The 24,805-nt window shown below is 37.0% G+C and overlaps 1 protein-coding gene across 8 annotated transcripts in view; it reads left to right on the top strand.

Annotated features, from left to right (window-relative positions):
• GDAP2 (ganglioside induced differentiation associated protein 2) overlaps nt 1-24,805 on the top strand; it is a 78,191-nt gene that overhangs the window by 33,550 nt on the left and 19,836 nt on the right. For 6 of the 8 annotated variants that reach the window (XM_061121041.1, XM_061121040.1, XM_061121039.1 and 3 more), the window contains 5 exons: nt 8,069-8,145; nt 8,910-8,986; nt 11,757-11,896; nt 12,203-12,257; nt 20,318-20,461. In XM_061121041.1, the coding sequence (XP_060977024.1) occupies nt 8,069-8,145; nt 8,910-8,986; nt 11,757-11,896; nt 12,203-12,257; nt 20,318-20,461 (493 nt within the window). Of the gene's footprint in view, nt 1-8,068; nt 8,146-8,909; nt 8,987-11,756; nt 11,897-12,202; nt 12,258-12,773; nt 18,548-20,317; nt 20,462-21,727; nt 23,373-24,805 lie in introns of those variants that run through there. The other 2 variants (XM_061121045.1, XM_061121046.1) reach the window with 2 other exon arrangements.

The raw sequence follows: 24,805 nt of genomic DNA on the forward strand, positions 1-24,805 counted from the left end.
GTTTTTCCTGAGTTCCTGCCCTTCCTTTTATTATCTTCATAAAGAAAAGCAAATTAGCCACTAGGGGGCATCAATAAACAAGCTTTTCCAAAGGCACACACCCATCAAATGATAGCTTCAGTGGTTTCTGAACTTGACCATGCATAAGAATCATCTGGCAAACATTTTTCTTTAAATACAGTGACTGGCCTCACATGTCTGGGACTTTGGCCTTTATGTACATTTTGAAACTTTAATATCACGATTCATGCACTGCTAGATTTGGATACCTTTGTTTGGATTAGAGCTGTAGTTCTCAAACTGTTTGGTCTCAGGTCCGCTTTGCATGCTTAAAAATTGTTGAGGACCCCGAAGAGCTTTTATCTTTACAGCTTGTACCCATTGATATTTATTACATGATAAATTACTTGTTTGGGCTCTCCTAGTTGCTCAATGATAAAGAATCCAACTGCCAATGCAGGAGACATGGGTTCAATCCCTAGGTCAGGAAGATCCCTTGGAGAAGGAAATGGCAACCCACTCCAGTATTCTTTCCTCAGAAATCCCATAGACAGAGAGAAACCTAGTGGGCTGTAGTCCATGGGGTCTCAAAGAGTCAGACACAACTTAGCAACTAAACGAGAACAGCAGAATTATTTGTTAATTCATTTGAAAAATAACCCGTTATGTTTTTATGAAAAAAATAACAATTTTTTAAGTTAGTAAGAAATGCATCATTTTACATTTTTGCAAATATTTTCATGTCTGATTTAATAGAAATACAGCTGGATTCTAATATCAGCATTCAGACTGTTGCAATATGTTGTTTTGTGTGAAGTATATGAAGGAAATCTGACCTCACTAGATACATAATTGGAAAAAGGAGTATTTTTCTAGCCTTTTAAAATAGTTTGGGATATTCTTTGATATTATACCATAACTCAATAAATGGTACTTTAATAATGTTTAGTTGTAATATGGAATCTCAGACTATATCTATGAATTTTTGTATTGTTATATTAGAATGTGTTGTTTTATCCTGCACTTTGAATAGATTTTGTAATAGGAATTTATGGCATGAATTTATAACATGGTGCATTGGCCTTTTGGAAAGTATTGACTCACTGAATTAATCAGTTTTTCCAAATATTGACACATTACATTACACAATATTAAAATATTATATTTGTTAGTATCACCACTGCTCTCATCAGCAAAGTCCTCAAGTATTAAGAATGGTTAGCTTCTGATGATGGATACAAATTTGCCAACATTTTATATATATATGTATATATGTGTGTGTGTATATATATATATAAAAGCTCAAGTTTTATCACTGGTGGTAAATACTGTTGGTTGTTTTTCTCGATATGACAGGGTCACTTTATTCATTTTTGAGAAAATATCTGCCAGATACTCATATTGAATAATCACAGTTTGCCAGTCATTAGTTGAAGAAAAATGGTGTTTCATGAAAAAAAAGCAACTAGTTCAGTTAGCAGGTCAGACACTTAATGCTTTACTTCAGGACAGCCTCAGGCTTCGGCCGGCAGAAATGCTTTGTGTGTTCTTCCCATTTTGTGACACATTAATATTAAAAAGATGTATTCCCAAGGGTTGGTGTAATAAAATTAATAATTTTTTCTTCCTCATAAAAGACATTCTTAAATGAAACTGTCTTTTTTTTCCCTGAGTTTTTTGACAGTTAAGAACACGATGACTACTAGTATGATCTGGTGCTTCCACCTGGATTCATGCTAACGCAGCAGTTTCTTTTGTACCATCAGTGCAGATGTCAACACAGTAAAAAAAAAAAAAAAAAAAAAAATGATGTTTTGGTTTTATTGTGAAGACAGTTTGACCTTGCAGAGCCCCTGAAAATGTCTTCAGACTGTGGACCACACTTTGAGAACCACTGGTCTGGGTCTTCTAGCAGTACTTTATAGTTAAAAGGAGTTGTGATAATTACCTGATGTCGTTTTCTGAAATGTAGTATATAGCATTAGAATCACCAAGGGTACTTTCTAAAAATTCATAGGCCCCACGCCAAACTTTTTGAATCAGAACCTCTGTGGGGAGGGCTCAGGGTCCATCCTTCTAAGGTTTCTTAAACAATTTCTTAGACTATTTTGTGCCTGATCTGGTCTGGTCCTTTTAACTTATAGAAGGGTAAATTGACCACCAAGAGTGACTTGACCATAGTTACAACTAATTGAGGATGAGCTACAGAAGCTCATCTCCCTTCTCTACTACCATCTCTAGCCACCTACAAAGACCAGATTCAGAGAAGCTGGGGAAAGGACCAGACATGTTCTGTATGCATGTGCAGAGAATTACATTGTCATCACCTTTCTCAAACCAATTACCCTAGTCTCTCTTCCTGTCTCCCTGTCTCTCTCTCTCTCTCTCACACACACACCTTTTTCATTTCTCTGTGGGTAATACAGATAAACTGCCATTTGTTCGTGTCTGGACTGGATACTTGCCTGTCTTGTGTCTCTTTTTAGTGAGGAGATGTGTTTCACTTAATAATGACTTGTTCAAGCCAGTATTATTAAAATAAATCTGTATTCACTGAGCCCGTGGTTTCTGGAAAGGGATCCTCAGCAAAGGGGTAGGTTAGAAAGGACTGTGAACGCAGCATGTAAAGCATTGCCCTTGGTAGAAGGTGATGATCTTGAGATTGAAATTAGTCTCAGAGTTGACAGTTTCTGTTCAGTTCAGGAAACATTGGATATTTACTCTATTCAAGATAATATTCTAGAACTGAAATAGACAGGTAAAGAAGGTAGTCCCTTTAGAAATTCATGAGTGAGCCACACTACCTTAACACGTCAGGGTGTGTTATGTGTGATGCTCTGGTTGTTGTGGACAACTAGTTAACACACAATAACCTACAGGCTTGGTGATGAGTACCACTTCTGGTTCTTAAAGCCTGGACCAAGAAACAAAGGGCAGTCTTCAGTTAGGAATATCTTTTTGAAAGCCTTCAGTTCTTGCTTCAGTAACAAAACTAATGGTCATATGGATAGGTTATAGGATTAGTTCATTCCTTTTGTAGCATTGGCTTTTCTCTGTGTAATAATTCACTTTAACATCTAAAATAATTAGATAAGTTGTCTAATTCTTGATTATTATTTCCAGGACTTCCAGCCAATTGTGACACTAATCTGGGTGTATCATAAGATAGGAGTTGGCTTCCTTACAAAAATTAGCAAGCAATCTAGATATTCTTTTACAAAGATCCAGCTTTTAAAACTCTTAATTTGTTTTTCAAGTACTTTTTTCTTTTTTCCTTGGTTGGCTTAAGATCCAGTTGCCTATAACTCTTATGTCATTTCTCACAGTAAAAACTTTATCTCATTCATTATTAAATATTTATTGAACCCTTACTGTTGTGCCAAGCTAGAAACACAACAAAGTGACATGCAAGGCAAATCTAGCCCCAGGCCTCAATGAGCTTAAGGTCTTGCAGAGAAAAGAAATGTTAAACTAATTGCTGTATAAAGATGTATTTAAATTGTAGGATGCAATAAGAGTATATATAACAAGGGTTTTAACTAAGTCCGGTGTGGGACAGCTGCATGAGTCACGGCCGACTCTTTGCGACTCCATGGACTGTAGCCTGCCAGGCTCCCCTGTCCATGGAATTCTCCAGACAAGACTACTGGAGTGGGCAGCTGTTATTCAGGGAATCTTCCCAACCCAGGGACCGAACCAAGGTCTCCCACATTGCAGACGGATTCTTTACTGTCTGAGCCACCAGGGAAACCCAGGAATACTGGAATGGGCAGCCTGTTCCCTTCTGCATGGGACCTTCCCGACCCAGGAGTCAAACCGGGGCCTCCTGCATTGCAGGAGGATTCTTCATCAGCTGAGCTACCAGGAAGGCCCATTAGTATATGAAAATGTATTTAAATTACAGGATGCATTACAAGTATATATAACAAGAGGTTTAACTAAGTCCAATGTGGGACAGCTGCATGAGGTCAGGAAAAACTTTTGTTAATTTCAAAGTGAAAATTTTCCCTGGACTGTTGGTTGTATACCAATAAGTAGGTTAGTTAGTGGACTTTTAAGAGTAAGTTATCTTGAATTTTCTCTATTATTCAACACCTGGTTGTGCAGTTGGATGGTAATTTATTAACTAGGAAAAACAGCCTTGTGTTTTCTTTGTGAGGACAACATCCAACCTTAACTGACTGCAGTCTATTGAGAAACCATCTACTCAGTATATCTGCCTGGAGAGCACAGTAGTGGGTACTTTTGCTGCCATTGTGATGTATTTTGTGTGACTGTTAGCCAGTGATTATATTTTGCCTATCAAAGTAATAAGCTTTTGAGGTTGGGGTGTTTTTTCTTGTTTGATTTTTAGCTTTTGTTTTGATTGTTGGATTAGGATGAAAGGTTCCATGTTTTCATTGAAGTAAAATGGAAACTAGCAAAAAGTGAGGTGCAGTTTTCAAGAAATACAACGAAAAGTTTAAAATATTCTTTGAATGGGGGGGTGGTAAGCAGGGATAATAAAAGCAAATTTACACAATCTATAGAATGGAGGGGACAGTTAGAATAAAGAAGAAACCAGATGAAGATGGCAGTTGTGAGTTGTTGCATTGGAATTCATCTCTGGGTTCTTAGAAACTATAACAGTTGCCAGTGTCTCAGCAGTGATTCTGAACCTTTTTTAAATCATAAAGCCTTTAAAAATCTGATATGAGTTGTAACCTTCTTCCATGATCATGTTCATAAGGATTTGCCTATCCTAGGATCTCAAGTTGTTAATTGCAGATGAAGTTGAAAACATTTTTGAGTTTACACTATTTCACTTCATATTATGGGCTAAAATTAATTTTAGATGGGTTAAAGAGTTACATTTTTAAAAAATTAAAATTCATGGAAGGAGTCATAGGTTAGTATTCCTCATACCAATAAGAAAAAACAGGTTTCTTAAAATATAAAAAGCACTGACTACAAAAGAAAAATTAATCTTGACTATATTAAAGATAAGAACTACAGAAAGTGGGGCAATTAAGCTTAAAGAAAGTGAAAGGCAAATTGCAGAATATGAGTATTCAGAATATACACAACTGGCAAATGATTAGATAAAAAATATATGAAGAACTCCTACAAATAAGTGAGAAAAGAACAAACAACCCAATAGATAAATGGACAAACAGTATGAACAGGCTTCTCACAGAAAAAGCCAGGAAATATAAACAGGATCTCAGCATCATTAGCAACCAGGAAAATGAAATAAGATTTCAAACCCAACTGATTGACAATTAAAATGTTTGCTCACATCAAGTGTTGAAGAGGACATGTATTCTTAGAACCTCCTGTTCATTGCTTGCAGAAATATAAACCGGTACAAAACTGGGGAAAACAGTTTGGACCTTGAAATATTCCACTTCCATTCCTAGGAGTGTCCCCAAGAGAAATCAAACACGCATACACCAGGAGATGTGTAAAATAAGTTGGTTGCAGCACGTTCACAGTGGCAGAAACCTGGGAATAGCCTGAGTGCCTGTCGGTAGGAGAGTGGATGAAAGCTGCAGTTTTCATGTAGTGTAAGTGCATTATGGGTAATAGTCAAAGAGAAGGAACAACACTGATACCCAACAGTATAGGTGAATTTTAGCAATATAATAAGTCCAAAAACTAGACCCCAAAAATTTTGTGATAAGCTTTTGTCTTTTTTGAGTAGTTAAAAAAAGCCAAAAAGCTTTTTAGGAATATGTGTAGATGAATTAAGATGATATAAAAAGGAAGGCTAGAAGATGAGGAACCTGAGATTCCAGATGACAAGTGAGGAGAGGCAGTGGCTTGAATTGGAGGGAAGTGACCGTGGTGATTAGATGGAGGTTTGTGATCTTGGTGATCCGATGGAAGTTTGTGATGGTGCGTGCTTTTGTTTTGGGTAGATTTTGGAGTGCTTATTACATCATTAAAAGTAACTAACTAGATAACTACTTTTTAAAAGACAACCATGCCTGTACCAGTGATGAGAGTGGTTTGAAGCAAGGTGATTAGTTCTATACTGGGCCTCTGAGTTCCAGTTTAATTTTTTTTTTCTTTAGAGTTCACTATGAATACATAGTGACTGAGTGTCAGAAACTACCCTAGAGACTTGCTAGAAATATAGAGACAATGAAGACATAGCCCCTGTCTTGAGGTCTAGCAGAATGGACACAGATACTGCAGTGAGTGGGGAAAGAAGCCTTGTGCTGATCTTTGTGATACGAAGCAGTAAGCAGTTCTACCACAGTTCTGGAACTTGCTTCCACCTGCTCCTCACTCTGCCCCAGACCCCTGCTCCTACAGTCCCCCTCTCAGAGACATACTTGATTGATAGAGCATTTAGATGTCTGCTAGAGTGCTTGTCTCATACTGTATTATTACAGTGTTAGTTGTCTTTGTAATATGTCTGTCTCATATGTTTAGCCTTAAACTCTGAATCCAAGGGCCTTTTGTTACTCTTCTCAGGGCTCCAAAATACCCTGAGTAATACTTATGTTTATTATTCCATTGAACAAAGATTTGAGTCCCTGCTATGATGCAGGCATTGCATTTTTGCAATAAGTCTTTGAAAAATGAGGTATTGAATACACGGAGTATAGAAATGAACAGATATTTACTGAATTCCTGTTACATGTTTGTGTAATGACCTGTGGTGCTCATAAGACACTTAAGATATACTAGTCTCTCTTTAGTCTTGATATGGAGATGGTTTAATCATAAAACAATTAGAAAGCAGTACAGTTGGGGGATTAGTGTAAATAACCTGGGAAATAGCTCTGTCTGAAAATATGGAATTGTATGTATGAATAGGAGAACTAAAATAAACATAGATCCTTTCTTGACTTGCACATTATATCTTAAACTAACATTAAAAGCTATTGACTTTAAATTCAGTTAGCACAGGTGGGTATGTTTCTAAATTTAAAAAGACAGACTATAGAACTGTGCAATACTAAGTGGTTGTTTTTTTTTTTTTCTTCCAGCTTTTAAAAAATGTTTGGCCATGCTGCATGGCTTGTGGAATCTACATTCCCAGACCAGGAATCTAGCACAGAGTCCTAAACACTGGACTGCCAGGGAATTCCCAATACTAAGTTTATTTTTCACAAGCAACAATTTCCATGAAACTACCGGGCATATTGCTTGTTGATTACAATCCCTGTGTAATAGACTTCCTATTAAATATCCTTAGTTGTGTGGTTTTTTAGCTGAAGGGTGTTCTGCAGAAACACTGTTTTGCAGATCAGGAAACTGAGGTCCACAGAGCTGAGGTGTCTTTACTAAGGTTGCACAGAAAGTGGTGAGATGAGAACCCAAATATCCGCTCTCCTGGTTTAGTTTTCTTGTTGTTGTTGTTTTTAATGTTGTAAGATGTTGCTAAATGAGACCTAAAAGCTTCAGAGCCTAAAAGCTCTTTGAGATTTTTAATGTTTTTTCCAATTTTAACATTCTCTTAGCCAAAGCCAAAATGCAATCGCTATGATCTGGTATATGGAGTATCAGTAGAGCTAGTGCAATTAGTCGTTAAATAAGCCTGGACTTCCCAGAAGAAATTTACGTAGTTTCTTTGTGATCTGGCAAAACATGTACAACACTTAGCTGTTTTTCTTCTGAAAAGTAAATTCCTTGAGTGTCTGACCATGTCTATTCACTAGAGTATTCTCAATACCTCTCGTGAAATAAGCAGTCAGTAAGTTTTCGTTGAACATTTCTTGTGGAAAACTGCTATTGCTTTAAGCTTTGTTTGCATTTTTTTTTCAGGTAGAGGAGAATAATAATATTTTTTTTAATAGTAGTATTTTAAAAACAGTGTTAGTTTGAGTACTTGGTATCTTAGCCAATTATATGAGTAGTCTTCATTTGCTCAAAAATTTTTTTAAGTCGTCTGGTGTGAACATCTTCCTTTCTCACTAACTCATTTGTTTTGTTTTTTAATAACAGAGATTCAGCATAGTGAACAGCCTCTTTAACTCCTTCCTCATTATAATAAAACATTCTTTAAGCTAAAAATAGGTCTCATTTATAGATTTACAACTGTTTATTATAATTATCATATCCTTTATTTCTCTAGTTATAATCGCTGGTTGTGTCAAGCAAGATCTGAGGATCTATCTGATATTGCTTCTCTAAAAGCCTTATACCAAACAGGTGAGCTTAAGGACATAGTAACTTATTCTTTTACTGATTAAAAGACATTATTTGGCATGCTATTATGGACTTCATTCTTCTCTGATTTTGCCCATTTTGTCTATATATAGATTTTTTTTTTTTGGTACAATAAAGATAGATTTTGCTCATCACCAATATATTAAAAATATCATAATCAACCTATAAGATTTTCACCTAGTTATTCTATATTGGCGAACTTCATTTCTTCTCCTTTTTCTTCCTTTTTTTGTGTCTTATAAATTTTTTTTCTAGTTTTAAAGTACCATAATCTCTTTATACAGAATTCAAACCTTACATAAATATATAACAGAGACAGTGAAAGTTATCAGATTCCCCCTTTATATTTCTTTTCCAGACAGTACTTGTTAATTTTCAGATGTGAGTTCCATTTAGTTTTTCTTAGATCACTAATGTTATTGAAAGTTGTAGTTAACTTAAATAGAAAGCTATTTATAAAATGATCTTTACCCTGTGACCTTACCTTTGGTTTCCCCAGATTTAAAACCTGTAACAGGGCTTACCTTAAAAGCAAGGGCAGTCATCAAAACTTCATGAAGCTGAAAAAAATTAAAAAGTGGTTTTCCACATAGTGAAAGAAATCCGAAGATGAAATTTGAAAAGCTTATGTTCCCAGTTTTTACTCTTTTACATTTGTGTAGAATATTTTTATAAGGTCAGAGCCCAGGACAAATAATACCCTTGGAATGAAGTTTCTGGGTGCTGATTACATTTCCTGTTTGTAGGTGTGGATAACTGTGGTCGCACGGTGATGGTGGTAGTCGGAAGAAACATTCCTGTAACGTTAATAGATATGGACAAGGTAAGCTGTAAAAAGGCCTTGTTTTATAAATAACATTGATTTAAAAAAAATAAGTAGGGCATGAATTTGGAATCAGGGCTTAGAATATGAGATGAGACAGAGTTGCGTGTCTGTGACTGAGTAGCAGCCCTGGTTCTACAAGTTGGCACGTAGCATTTCAGTCAGTCAGGGATCTGGCCTTGTGTTCTAGGAGAAGCAGAATACCAAAATGCCACAATGTGATCTCTAAAAACTCAGCTACTGTGTTTCAGACATGACGTAAATGGTAAGATTTTGGTTGGACTCATTCTGTATTATCTGCCTTTCTTGAAAAAAGAAACATAAACTTTTGAGAATCTATCTGAAGAGAAGAAACCAGAGATGTAGTTAACCCAAGATATCATCATTTCGTAATCCCTTCTTTTGAAGTGGACAGAAACTGATGATTCATAGCAGAAGAAATCGTATTACTAGTAAATAAGAAAATGTTCAACCTGATTAATAGTGAAAAAAAAATGAATTAAAATGAGGTATCTTTTTTCACCTTCAAAATTAGCCATTACTTTTATTTTTTATTTTTTAGCCATTACTTTTAAATAATAGTCATTGTCATCAAAGATTAATTAAAACTATCAAAGTGACCTAGTAATTTCATTTCTGAGAATTTGTACTAACTACTAAGGAAGTAATCCTAGGAATGAAAATAGCTACAGGCCAAGAAACTGCCCAAATTGTGGAATACTTGGGCAAGGGACAGTCAAATCCAAAGGATAAATACATAGATCATCCTAGAACATCAGTTGTAATAGAAACTGACTGCAAAGGAAGAGACTCCCTTTAATAAATAATTTTTAACCATAGTAAAAAAAAAAAAAGTACTTAAAAGTGTAAAAGCTACATACAATTTTAAGATAAAACACCATTGTGCAAAAGCAGATGATTACACCTGGTCCCTGGTGTTTAGATGAAAGAAAAAATTGTGAAAGCCTTGGATCTGGCATGTTACTTACAGGCTCATTTGTGACACAAAATAACAAATTCTGTTAAGTCAATTATTTTGCATCCATAAATGGAATGCTCTGTAACCCTGAAAAAATTATGGTTATAGAGTTAAGTACTATAGAGAAATGTTTATGATATAGTATCAATAGAAGAAAAAGTGTTACACAGTGTGTATACATTGACCTGTTTTTGGAGGAGGAGAGCAGGACAGAAGTTTAAACATAAAGGTAAAAACTGGAAGTCAGTATCTTAAAATGGATTTCATAGTTTTAGGGAGAGTTTGTTTGGGCGAGGGGAGCAGGACAGAAGTTTAAATATAAAGGTAAAAACTGGAAGTCAGTATCTTAAAATGGATTTCATAGTTTTAGGGAGAATTTGTTTTCTATATTTTTCTGTCATGTGGCTATACTTCTTTATAAATGAAAAAATTTAAGTCAAAGATGGAAAATTTTAAGCTAAAAATGGTTATCTTAATTGCCCTGGGCAGGAGGTGGTAAGTGGCCAGAAAGAGGACCAGAAGCAGTCTAGTAAGAGCAGAAATAATAAACACACACATACACACACACACCCCTTAAACACTCAACTATTTATAAATCAGTATGACATTTATTCACAGCATTAATAATGTGATTCATACCAAAAAAAGTGTGAACCCCTTTGATTCTGATGTGTATTTGCATGGTGTTCTGAATGTTTGTGATATATCATTTCATTTATATCGTGAGGTCCAAACCAGCCAACGACTGGAAATAAAATGCGTTTCCTTAGTGCTCTCCTCTGTCTGCTCTGGTAGCAGTTGGACCCATGCTAATTAATCCTTAGTAGTCCATTCATGTGAATGCCAAGGACTGCCCTGAGGCAAAAATGGGGAAGTAGCCTGCTTGATAGTAATCCTTCGGTTGCTGCTTCTTAGCGTCCTGTGTGTCATTGTTTATAGCTACCCCGGTGGGTCATGCTGGCCCTGCCCACGTTGTATCTCTGCTTTGTACTTAATGTTTCTCTTAAATTTCATCCTCCTTGTAATGGCATACTTTTCTAGCTGATCCAGGTCTCATTAAGTTTGAGTCAGAGCAGAAGTGCTGCCCAGCCCACTGCCTTCTGCTCACTGAACCTGTTCTCATTTTCCTCATTCAGTTCAGTGTTAAAGATACTGAGCAGATTAGCCCTCAAAGTGAACCATGTGAGGCATGAGTCCGTATCCCAGTGGAGACTGCAAAGACTTGTCACTGAATTCAGGTAGAACCTTCAAGAATGATTAAACTTCTAGAAATTCTCTAATAGTTTGAAATCATTATCCCAGAGAGAAAAGACCTGGTAGTTGACCGAAGAGCTCTTTTGTATATACACAGAGCTCATTAGAGAGGATGGAGATATTCTCTTCCATCACTTAGGACAGAAAGGGAACATACCATAGCCTTATGGGAACTACATGGGAAGATCTTTTTGAAGAGATACTTGTTCTTGATGTCTGCAGTGTCTGGAGCATAGATTAGATTAAGCTCCTGGGTTTTTTCTCTCTCTTGGCTTCAGGTGGCACATTGGTAAAAGAATCCATCTGCAGTGGAGGAGATACAAGAGATGTAGGTTCGATCCCTGGGTCAGGAAGATCCCCTGGAGTAAGAAATGGCAACCCACTCCAATATTCTTGCCTAGAAAATCCCATGGACAGAGGAGCCTGGCAGGCTATAGTCCATGGGGTCGCAGAGAGTTAGACCCAACTGAGCACACACGCATTGTGAAATAGACTACTATACAAAATGATCATTGCTTTTATTCCTTTTTCTTCTAGGCTCTCTTATATTTTATCCATGTAATGGACCACATTGCTGTGAAGGAATATGTATTAGTGTATTTTCACACACTGACCAGCGAATACAATCACCTGGACTCAGACTTCCTGAAGAAACTCTATGATGTCGTTGATGTCAAGTTAGTTACTTTCTCAAATTTTGAAGGGGGACAATAGCTTTTTCCTTTCCTAGTATTGAGCAGTAGCAAACATTGTGGTGTATTCTGTGAAGGGATAGTTCATATAACAGATTTTTATAATATATAGATTGGGTATTTTAATAATAGGAGGCTCCCTTTAATTCCAGTTTATTTTGTATCAGAGTAAATTCATATGTAAACTTTTTCCTGTTTCTAAACTCCTGGAGAAAGAGTTAATTGTTCTTAATGTTGACTGGTTTTAGGCATGGCTTATACTGACCCTTTTTTTGGTTTGTTTTGAATCAGGTACAAGAGGAATTTGAAGGCTGTTTATTTTGTTCATCCAACATTTCGTTCAAAGGTGGGTATTCTTCTTTCTGCTAAATCTCGAAGTTAAGTGCACTACATACCTGCAAGTATTAAGATATATTTTGTCATCTTAATTCTTGCTGTTACCGTTGTGACTGCTAATTTCCTTGTTTACCCTTCATTTTTAAGTGATCTCGAGTTGTGGTCCTAATGCTTTGGTCCCGTGTAACTCATATATCTTTGTCAGTGACCTTTACAAGCCATTAGCCCCTGTCCTTGCCTCTCTGTGCTATTTGGGCTTACCTGATGGCTCAGATGATAAAGAATCCGCCTACAATGCAGGAGACCTGGGTTCGATCCCTGGGTTGGAAAGATCCCCTGAAGGATGGCATGATAACCCACTTGAGTTTTTTTGCCTGGAGAATCCCCATGGACAGAGAAACGTGGTGGGCTACAGTCCATGGGGTCGCAAAGAGGTCGGACATGACTGAGCGGCTAAGCACAGCTCTTAGTTAATCTGGGCTTTTTCCTGCCCCTGTTCCTGGCTAATTCCTATTTTATCCTTCAGATCTCAGCTCAACAATTACTTCATGTAAAAAAAGAAAAAAGAAACCTCTCTGACCAATCCTGCCACTAGTAGGTACTCCTACAAGTCATCAGATATAGCAGTCGTGGATTTGGATATAAATTTTGAGAGTCATCATCAAGTAAATAGAGCTTTAAAAGTGTTAATGAATAAAATCACAGACTTAGACCAAAGATAACAGCTGAAGACAGAGCACTGGGATCAGGGAAGGAGACCAAGAAGTAATCAAAAAAGCAACAGGATAATCAAGGTTGACTAATGCTGTGGAAGCCAGTGGATGGGCAAAGCATCAGAGATGGTAGAAATAGTTATTATTTTAAAGTGCTGTAGGGAAATTAAGTAAGATAAATAGTGAAAAGTCCTCGTTATATTTCATAATTAAGATGAGTGAAGACTTCGGTGAGAATGTTTTCCACTTTGGGAAATTTGTCACTGTGTACAAAATTGTTGTTTCTCATTGAAATACCATCTTTAAATTTTGCATGAAGTGTTTTAAATAATTCTTTTTAAAGCTGCAAATTTCCTTTTGGTCCCTCAGTGTTAGAACAGCACAGTATTAAGTGCTACGCTTATGGGAACACTGCCTAGTCAGGCTTTTTTAAAAATGTAAAATGTGTGAGGAGTCAGTTAAATCACTTATAATTGTCTTTCCTGCTCTTCTTTCAATTGACTTCTGACTACATAGTCTTACCAGATAGTATACTATTAACTTGGGAAAAGTTAATTTCATTATGCTCAGCAGGTGGCTAATTTTTTTTTTCTATAGCACTTATGGAAGTAATGCTTGACTATTTCCCAAAATTTCATCATCCATTTTCTTTTTTATTCATCCAGTAGCTACTGAAATTTTTTCTTAAATGGAGACACACAGAAGGATTAGCTTGATTTTTAGTATGTCTTTGCAAGAATGCCTGCTATTTCCCACTTGTACTCAGCATTGTACTAGAGGTTCTAGCCAGTGTAATATGGCAAGAAAAAGGACAAAAAGCATCTCAATTTAGAAAGGAGTAAATAAAACTGTCTTGATTGACAGATGACATGATTATCTATGTAGAAAACCCTGTAGTATCCTCAGAAAAGCTATTAATACTAGAGTCAATGAGTAACTTTTTAGCAACATTTCAGGGCTTAAGATCAATATTCAAAAATCTATTATCCATATTAGAAAGAAACAATTTGAAATTTAAAAAGCATTATAATTTACACCAGCATCAAAAATATTAAGTACTTAATGATAGCTATGACAGAAAATGTGAAAGACTTACGCATTGTACAAGTTAGTGACAGCAGTAGTAGTGGTTGCTCGGATGTGTCTGACTCTTTGTGACCCCGTGGACTGTAGCCCACTGTATGCTGTAAAATATTGATGACATACATTAAAACAGAACTAAATAAATGAAGACATATACTGTATTTAGGGGGGTTTTTTTTCCATTTATTTTTATTAGTTGGAGGCTAATTACTTTACAATATTGTAGTGGTTTTTGCTATACATTGACATGAATCAGCCATGGATTTACATGTGTTCCCCATCCTGATCCCCCCTCCCACCTCCCTCCCCGTCCCATCCCTCTGGGTCTTTATGGATTAGAAAGTTTAATATTGTTAAATTGTCATTTCTTGCTGAAGCTATAGATTCAGTTCAGTCCTAACCAAAATTTCAGGAAGGTTTTTTTTTTTTAATAGAAATTGACCAATTAAAATGCAAAAAATCTAAAATAGCCAAAACAACTCAGGAAAAGAACAAGGTTGGAGGACCAACACTATCTGCTTTCAGTGCTAATTCTAAAGCTGCAATACTCAAGACAGTGAGGTATTGGCATGAAGGTAGACAAATTGATCAACAGAGCAGAATTAAGAACCCAGAAATAGATTCACATATATATGGGTAACTGATCTTTTTCAAAAGTGCAAAGTTGGGTCAGTGGAAAAAGGATAGTCTGTTCAACAAATGATATTGGAACAATTGGATATCAGTATGCAAAAAAAATAAACTTTGATCTGTGACTTGCATCATGTACAAAGTTAACTGAGAATGAATCAAGAACCTAAATGTAAAACATAAAACTTTTTAAACTTCTAGAAGAAAGTATAAGAGAAAAAGATTTGTGTGACCTTGAGTAAAGCAAGTTATTTCTTAAATTAACACCAAAAGCATAATCTATAAAAGAAATTGAACTTTATTAAAATTAAAAACTTCTGCTCTTTTGAAGATAGTTAAGAGAATGAAAAGATCAACTGCAGCCTAAGAGAAAATCTTTGTAAATTAAACATTTATCTAATAAAGGTCTTTTCTTTTTGAATATATAAAGAAATCTCTAAGTAATAAGGAAACAGTTTAGAAATAGACAGAAGATTTGTACAGAAATCTGGCTTCACCAGAAGACATACAGATGGCAAGTAAGCAGATGAAAAGATGTCAAGCAGAATTAGTTATTAGAAAAGTACAAATGAAAGCAACGTGAGATATTACATTCCTATTAGAATGGCTAAAATTTAAAAGATGTTTTTGTGATCCTCAGTTCATAAAGCTAGAAAAAGTTGAATCCTATTAGTTTATTATGAATGACAGAACTAATAAACAATTTAGAAAAAGAAAACTTAAGGAAAATGTTAATGATTGTCTGAGTGGTTTCTGTACCTATGTTCCTTGTAAAATTCTTTCAACTTTGGTAAATGTTGGAACATTTTCATAATTTTTTCAATGGTCAAAATTGTTTTTTACTTCTATCACAAATTCAAACTTATCTAAAGAGTATTTCTTTGTGAATTCACCAGACTTATGAAAATATATAGCCACTGTTTGCTAAGATCTGACTTAGCCTCTCCTCCCCCACACGAGAGTCAGTGAACAGCTATCCTTCCCTCACTGTGACATCAGTGGATAAACATTACCAGAAGTTTCAGTGTTAGAGCCACTCACTTTGGCTGTCACTAGAACTGCTTCATGTAGGAGTCGGTGCAAATGACAGGTTGGGCAGAGACTGAAGGGAAAATGTATGAAGTAAGAACCATTATGTTACCTTTCCATAATATTTTGGCATGGAGAAACCTTTGGAGGACTGAGAGAATAAAGCTCATATGTAAAGAAATCCACCATTATTTTATACTAAGTCAAAAACTGTAAATGGAGTGGTTGTAATTATAAAAGAATGAGATGAAAAGAAATCAAGAGATAATAAAACAATTGAATCACACTCTTCTGATTTCCATACTTCTCAGATCTTTTCCAGTGCACTCCACCCAAAGTGATAATAAATTGACTGCTCGTACAAATCACCACTCTCTTTCTTTTTTGATATTTCCTAATAGAACGCAAACTAATAATATTTAAACCCACTGTTGACTCTGGCTTTATTAGATCACTTAAGAGCACACATGTGAACAATCTTTTCCTAGTTTATGTTGTTTTGTGATCCCATGTTCTTGGCTCTGCACTTGTGAATGATTGGGTGAAAGAATTTCTGGAATTCACAGAATATTCCAGGAGTCTTTTTTTCAAATGTTTAGTTTTCTTTGGGCTTCCCAGGTGGCTCAGATGGTAAAGAATCTGCCTCCATGTTTGGAAGACCTAGGTTCGATTCCTGGGTCGGGAAGAAAAAACTTCAAGAAGGGAATGGCTACCCACTCCAGTATTCTTACCTGGAAAGATTTCTTCAGTTTTTAAAAATAGTAGATACTGAGTAATGGAAGTTTACCTAAATAAATGTATATGTATGACTTATGTTGTAAGTAATTGAAAATTACTGTTCATGGGGTTCTCAAGGCAAGAATACTGAAATGGTTTGCCATTCCCTTCTCCAGTGGACCACATTTTGTCAGAACTCTCCACCATGACCCATCCATCTTGGGTGGCCCTACACAGCATGGCTCATAGTTTCATTGAGTTAGACAAGGCTGTGGTCCATGTGATCAGACTGGTTAGTTTTCTGTGATTGTGGTTTTCAGTCTGTCTGACCTCTGATGGAGAAGGATAAGAGGCTTATGGAAGCTTCCTGATGGGAGAGACTGACTGAGGGGGAAACTGGGTCTTGTTCTAAAGGGCGGATGCTCAGTAAATCTTTAATCTAATTTTCTGTTGAAGGGCAGGGCTGTGTTCCCTCCCTGTTAATTGACCTGAGGCCAAACTATGGTGGAAGTAATGAAAATAATGGCGACCTCCTTCAAAAGGTCCCATGCAGCACTGCTACACTCGGTGCCCCTGACCCTGCAGCAGGCCACCATCAACCCACGCCTTTGTGCCACTGCTCCTTGAGAGTCCCTTGGACAGCAGAGAGATCCAACCAGTCCATCCTGAAGGAAATCAGCCCTGAATATTCATTGGAAGGGCTGATGCTGAAGCTGAAACTCCAATACTTTGGCCACTTGATGGGAAGAACTGACTCATTTGAAAAGACCCTGATGCTGGGAAAGATTGAAGGTGGGAGGAGAAGGGGACGACAGGGATGAGATGATTGGATGGCATCACCAACTCAATGGACATGAGTTTGAGTAAACTCTGGGAGTTGGGATGGACAGGGAGGCCTTGCATGCTGCAGTCCATGAGGTTGCAAAGAGTTGGACACGACTGAGCTACTAAACTGAACTGAATTGAAAATTAAAAGCCGAGCTTTATAAAAATAAAACAAACAAAAAACTGAAGACAATGCTCTTGGGTCTCCCTGACAGAAAACTTTTAACTAAGTTTCAACTTCTGTCTGCTTTGAGTAACATTCTCTTATTAACGCCTGAAGAATGTAAGGGAGGTAATGAGGAAAAAATGCAATGGAGAAATGTTTGACCTTCAAATACTGAGTGTATATGATCACTGCCCATTCTTCCTAAACCCAGCCTTCTCTTTGAATTTACCACCACCCCTTACCATGTCAGTATGTGCAGTGTAGACGAGTCCTTTCAAAGAACTGTATAACTAAGAGGGACTTTAAAAATCATTCAGGTATAATTTCCTCATTTTGTAGATGAAGAGACTGGGCCCAGATTGAAGTACATTTGTTTTTATTGTAGAATGGAGGACTATTAGACCATCTCTACATAGTAAAGTAGTAAGTCCAGAAACTCTGTTATTTCTTTCAACATATGTTGAATTCCTTACTTTTCATGTTGGGCTTTGATTAGACCCTATAAATACAGTGTTGAAGGAGACAGTCCCCACAGGGGGAATTGGTTGAAAGAATCGGCTACTACCACAGAGAATGTCAGTTACACGGTAATATGAGTAACACGGTGTTGTTGGAACTCTTAAGGAAAGCTGCGTCTTGCACTTTGGGTGGAGGGTGGTCAGTGAAAGCTTTCTCACGGAGGTGAATTCAGACCTGAGCTCTGAAGGACAGTTTTTCACCAGGCAAAGAATTGAAGAAAAGGGGTTTAGGAGTAAACAAAGCAGCATGTGAAAATGCCCTGAGGTAAGAGACTGTGGAACACGAGTTCCCTATGTAGTTTCTTCTGGCTCCATAATTTTATACTTTTATCCAAGTAGCACAGTGCCTTGCCTAGGATATGTAGTTGTATATGTCTTTGAACCATTCATTGCATTTAGTTTTTTTTTTTTTTTTTTGCCTTAGGAGATCATTATTCTGCTTATGAGCTGGCTCCTTTACTGGAATCTAATTCCTCATTAGAGGAATGGCCATGTCTCCGTTGCCCTGTGTTGCTGACAGCTATGCACAGTGCTTAGAACTTAGTAGGTTCCCAGAACTTAGTAGATTCCTTGTGCAAATGCGTCTCCTAACACATCCTTGAGATACTTCTCTGTTCTGACTCTGCAGTCTTATTCTCTTGAACTCTTCCTAGGATCTCTAAAATCTCCATGGTGTCTCTGTAGCTCTTACTAATTTATCAGCTAACTCTTGGCTGGTTGTATCCTAATCTAGAATTTTCACTCATCTAGTTTGCAGCAGTTTATATCAGTTAGGTATATAACAGCTTGTATTTAAAAAAAAAAAAAAAGATGTAAAAAAACTGGGGATTGGTGTGTAATTAAATGACTGCCTAATTTGATTTCTATTAACTTGCTTTGTTCTGGAAAGGCTGAGTACCTCCCCCTCCCCTCCACCACCCTCCGAATAAACTTGTTAAGGTGAGGGTGCAGGGGGTAATGTTAATATTGAGGCCTTATACCAGTCATTCATAGTACAGCCAAAATAAAACGGTGACCCAGGTCATAAACCTCATTATGCAATAGACCTTATCTCCATTCATTCATTCATTTTCAATGAATGCATGATTCTGTCTGTAGCTTTTAAAACTTCAGACCATTCTATGATTGTCTGCCAAGTGCTAGGGAAATTATAAGTAACTGTTTATATTCCTGTGAAATAGAAATAAGTGCTGTACATGAGATTTAAACATAAGGTTGTGAGAATTCAATAGATGGGATAATCTGTTTGGTGCTGTCATGGAGAAATGGAGATGGGTCTCTGCCAAGTCTGGAAGTTTGGGCAAGATTCTGATAAAGATAAGTTCAGTGTTGGCTCTGTTAGTCCGTGCTTTTTCTCATAAGTAAGCATGAAGAAAGTATTTTGCATTAGGGACTGGGAATATGTGAAAGGTTTGGAACAAGCCCTGAAAAACATGATAGGGTGTCAAAGAGAAACTAACAAAATGATTGGCAATTGCCCAAAGTGTCATGTAGTGTATTTATAATGTACCCAGTTATATCCTGGAGTGTGCTGTGCCAGTACACCGAGAATTCATATACACAGGTTACCTTCTTCTATAAATGGGGATAGCAGTAGCATTGTACCTACTGCACAGAACTGTTGTACAAGCCTGTGGTAAACATGACTATTTATGATTGTCCATTTGGGTAGATGAACAATAATTTGTAAGTTCTAGCTATTGCCTAGTTCATGCCAGTATTGTTTGCTGTCAAGAATTCTTTTTTTTTTTTTTGCAATGAGCAAATTTTGCAGGTTAGCTTTCATAGAAAAATTAAATGTTGTGAAGTAAAATGAGCAAGGGTGGCTCTGCATCCACAGAAAATGGACTTTGAGAGATTGCATGCCGAGTGTCAACTGAAAAATAAATGTCTCAAAAATTGGCAAAAAGTTTCCATCTCATTTTTTAAAAAGTGAGAGAGTTTCTGAGATTTGGAGATGTTAAACATTTTCACAGTACCAGTGAATCAATATTCCATCGGAGAGTGTAGTGGTTTTGACCACTGCCCACAGCAAAAAGCGCATTGTATCACATCACAAGACACTACACGCACCGGAGCACACACTCATATAACAGAAACCGAGGCTTCAGGAGACAGAGCTCATTCTCACTACATTCCTTAGTAGTTGTCGGCTAGCATGTTTCTTTTTGTTGTTTCTAATACTGTTCACAGTCCGCTAAACTTACTGCATAAATCAGTGACATAGTACAACCTGCATTTCAAAAAACACTGCTTATTACAAGATTTTTTTGATAGCAACTTCAGTTCTGAAATAGTTTTTATCTAGCATAAATTTTCAAGATCCTGTGTGTATTTCTGATTCTTGCCACTGGCTTAAATCATTTTTTTTTTTTCTTCTATTAATCAGGTATCAACATGGTTTTTTACCACCTTTTCTGTCTCAGGACTGAAGGACAAAATCCACCATGTGGACAGCCTCCACCAGCTGTTTTCTGCCATCTCTCCAGAACAGATTGACTTTCCTCCTTTCGTCCTTGAATATGATGCCAGGGTAAGAAGTACCAGGAATTGTTCCTCACCTAGTATATTATTGTAACTATTTTATAATACAGGTCTAAGCACTAATCTTTTCATTATAAAATGCTGTTAATACAATTAATGTGTTTTAGTAAATTTGATAGTATCATTTGACTTTTTTTTTTTTTTTTGACCTTCTTTTCCTAAGGTAACTTTTAGGAAAATGCTTGATTCTAAGAGAGGGCCTTCCCCCCTCTTTTCAATGAGAAACATTTTTGCTGTAGGTATAAATCCAATCCTTGCTTGTATTTGTCAGTTTTCCACCACCTCTGAGACATACCTCTGCCTAATTTTATTAAGACTAAATGACTTTTTTCATCTACATAAATAGAACTGGAAGAATCTGTTGGTATCCAGCATTTTTCAGCATTCATTGTAAGCCTAGTAGCCTATCTTAGTCTTTACCCTACTAAAAGTTCCATTTGTATAATGTTTGTAAGAGTGTCAACCAATAATATTAGCATTGTTACTTACATCAATCTATTAAACACTAAGAAATGGCTACTCTAGAATTTCATCAGAGCTCTAGTCCTTTGTGGTTATTCGCACTCACTTTAGTAGTTAGAAACAAAAAAGTCTAACATGCTTGCCAAATAAGGCAAGTGATAATAAGGCAATTATCAGTTGCCTTATTTAACTGTTGCTGGTTGCATATTTTGGGGCGTGAAGCAGAGCATATATTTGTAGGTTATCTTAAGCTTAAAGTGAATTATTCTTCCTTAACTATTGTACAACATATATATAGTAAAGTAAACATTCTACAAGACATTTTTTTCTCTAGCATTTCTCCAACTTCAGTTGTGATTTCTGTTCCCCTTTATGTGATAGGTATGTGTGCTCAGTCATGTCTGACTGTTGTGACATTATGGACTGTAGCCTGCCAGGCTTCTCTGTCCATCGGATTTTCCAGGCAAGAATACTGGAGTGGGTTCTTCCTGACACAGGGATCGAGTCCACATCTCCTGCTCTGGCGGGCAGATACTTTACCACTGAACCACCAGGGGAGCCCTTTCTATATACCTAAGGGCCCACAAAGAAGGCTTTCATTAGATATCAGCACCATCCTCAAGCTTCGTTTTTTCTGTCTTACATGTATGTGCTTTTAGGTTTTTGTTGTTGGTTTTTTTTTTTTTAAGATTTTATCTCTCAAATACAGGCCTAATTAATGATTTTATTAATCAAAATTAAATAACCTGCAGTGTAACATCATCTCTGGATTATCTCTCTGTATCTGTACCAGAGCTTTCTAAAACTGAAATATTAGGTGGTCTATACCTGAAGCCAAAGAGAGGAATAAGAAGAGAGAAGAAACAAAAGAAAGCATCAGGAGATGATGTGGCCAGAGCAGGCAGAGAGCACATCCCTAGATCCTGACGCTCTTCACAGTATGCTGCAGTCCTTTGGTGCCTCTGTGGTCAGTGGAGAGTATTGTACATGGAGAACTCGTGTGTTCCTGTTTAGAAAGACGGCTAAAGAAACCATGTAGAGAAGAATTAGACAGAGTAAGACCATAGGCAAGGAGACAAGTAAGAGGCTATTCGAGAAAGCCAGGGGAGACTTGAGACTAGAGGTCGGCGGTGATAGTGATAATGGTAAGGTTTGAAGATCTTAAGAGATAGTTAAAATTAGATATTTTAGGGAACAAAATGCCCAGCATTATGGTGACCAAGCAGCCAGCCACTGGGAGGAATAAAGAAGGAAAGAAGCCTGAGGTGACTGCCAACATTTCTGCTTTGGAAGACTTGGAGAATGTTATTGCCACCATACCAGAGAGGCAGTTTGGAGAAATAGCACTGGGGAGCTCAGAGAGAGGAGACAGGTGGTCTCTGAAGTGTGTGACACGTTAGGTTTGAGGTGCTGCATGGGAGGAGAAGGGGGCAACACAGGATGAGATAATTGGATGGCATCATCAACTCAATGGACATCAGTTTGAGCACACTCCGGGAGATAGTAAAGGATGGGGAAGCCTGGCATGCTGCAGTCTATGGGGTTACGAACTGAGTGACTGAATAACAAATGAGACACTGAAGTGAAGGTCTAGAAATTGGATATTTCGTTGTAAAGAAATTTTTTTCCTTTCCTAGAAAGAATTAAAAATATGCTTAGAGAAAAAGAAATGAGTGTATTGTTGGTCAATTTGATTATCATGTTCAAGAATGCTTTGCCCATAGTAGATTACTTATTTGGTGAAGATTTGATACACTGTTCATTATTGGCCGTCAGCTTTTATTTTTCTGGATCTTACGTGACTTAGAATAGCAACATAAATTTTATAGGATTAAAAGGCACTTTTGATGGTAATTAGAAGGTAATTTTTATCTATCTAGATCAAAATGGTACTGAGACCATTTCAGAAAGGGAACTGGTCAGCATTCGTATAGTCAGAGAAGAGAGTGTAGAGATTTATCTGGTCACAATTCTTCAAAGTTTTACAGTTGTTTCCAGAAATAGAGACAATATTTGATTGCTCAGCAGGCTCTTCCACAGTGTGAGACTAATATAAAAGATCTATTTCATGGCATTAAGAATTAGATTTTCCCTTCTTACTTTATCACAATTTAATGTTGATATAGGAAGCTTAGAAAAATACCGTAGTGGAATAAAATGGAGAAATCTTAAAGATGGATTGTGAACCGTTTCTTCTTAGTTGAACTTCAGGTTTTCTCTCTTCAAGTATGTATCTTAAGCATAGCATCTGTGCATATTGAGGATACTGGTGGGGTTAGTATAACAGATCTTGGTGGGAAATTCTAAAATTAAAAAAATTTTCCATTATTTTTTTTTCCAAGTGTCCCAAAATGTAGCCAATCTTCTGATTTGGTTCTACCAAAAATTTTTTTTAAATCTTTTTAAATCTACCTGGTCAGAAAGTTTAAAAAAAGAAAGTTTTCCTATTCTCTTTGTTTTCCTGATTATGGTCTCAGATCAATTTCTGCTCCAAAGCGTCTGCCCTGAAGAATACAGAGCTTTGGATTAACTTAGTCACTCAAATAACATTTACCTTCCTACTGTGTTTAAGACTGAATAGATTTAATGCTCCAGAACTATAATGCAAATATACTTTCAAGCAATACTGTTTTCACCCTACCTCATTCTTCATATCTAATTGTTATCTTACTTTGAGCATTTTTTGTTTATAGTTTACTAAAAAAAAGTTACTTGTCAAAGAAATACTTTAATAACACGAAATGAATCTCATAAATCTAATTTAGAGTCCAGCTACCATAAAACTGTCTTGATTTTTAAGATAAAGTTAGCCAAGATAAAGTCAAAAACTTTCCCCTTACACTGATTTGTTGCTTTCTGCATTTGACAATAAAATTCTGGCATTTGATTCTCCATCTTGATCTTCAGTTCAGTTCAGTTCAGTTCAGTCGCTCAGTCGTGTCCAACTCTTTGCAACCCCATGAATCACAGCACGCCAGCCCTCCCTGTCCATCACCTCCTCCCGGACTTTACTCAAACTCATGTCCATCGAGTCGGTGATGCCATCCAGCCATCTCATTCTCTGTCATCCCCTTCTCCTCCTGCCCCCAATCCCTCCCAACATCAGGGTCTTTTCCAATGAGTCAGTTCTTCGCATCAGGTGGCCACAGTATTGGAGTTTCAGCTTCAGTCCTTCCAATGAACACCCAGGACTGATCTCCTTTAGGTTGGACTGGTTGGATCTCCCTGCAGTCCAAGGGACTCTCAAGAGTCTTCTCCAACACCACAGTTCAAAAGCATCAATTCTTCTGCGCTCAGCCTTCTTCACAGTCCAACTCTCACATCCATACATGACCACTGGAAAAACCATAGCCTTGGCTAGACAGACCATTGTTGGCAAAGTAATGTCTCTGCTTTTTAATATGCTATCTAAGTTGGTCATAACTTTCCTTCCAAGGAGTAAGCGTCTTTTAGTTTCATGGCTGCAGTCACCATCTGCACTGATTTTGGAGCCTCCAAAAATAAAGTCTGACACTGTTTCCACTGTCTCCCCATCTATTTCCCATGGAGTGATGGGATCTTGAATGCCCTAAAAACTGTCCTTGTTAAAAGCCTTGCCACTCAGGCATGTCATGGAGAAGCTCATTTCTGCCAATATGGTTATTAAATTCCTCAAGGAGAATTTTTGTTTCTTATCTCAAAGATTCAGCACACAGCAGGACAACACAGTCTAATACGAAAGAATCTGGGCTTTAGATTTGGATAGACATGGATTTAAATTCAGACTGTTTTGGTTGCCAGTGACCTAATCTGTGTGACCCTCAGTTTTCTGTTCTGTAAAATGAGGATGTTACCTACTTCATGGCATTATGTGAGGATATTAAAGGATAAT

Source organism: Dama dama, chromosome 20 (assembly GCF_033118175.1).
Source record: "Dama dama isolate Ldn47 chromosome 20, ASM3311817v1, whole genome shotgun sequence".
In the NCBI taxonomy this organism is placed as follows: domain Eukaryota; kingdom Metazoa; phylum Chordata; class Mammalia; order Artiodactyla; family Cervidae; genus Dama; species Dama dama.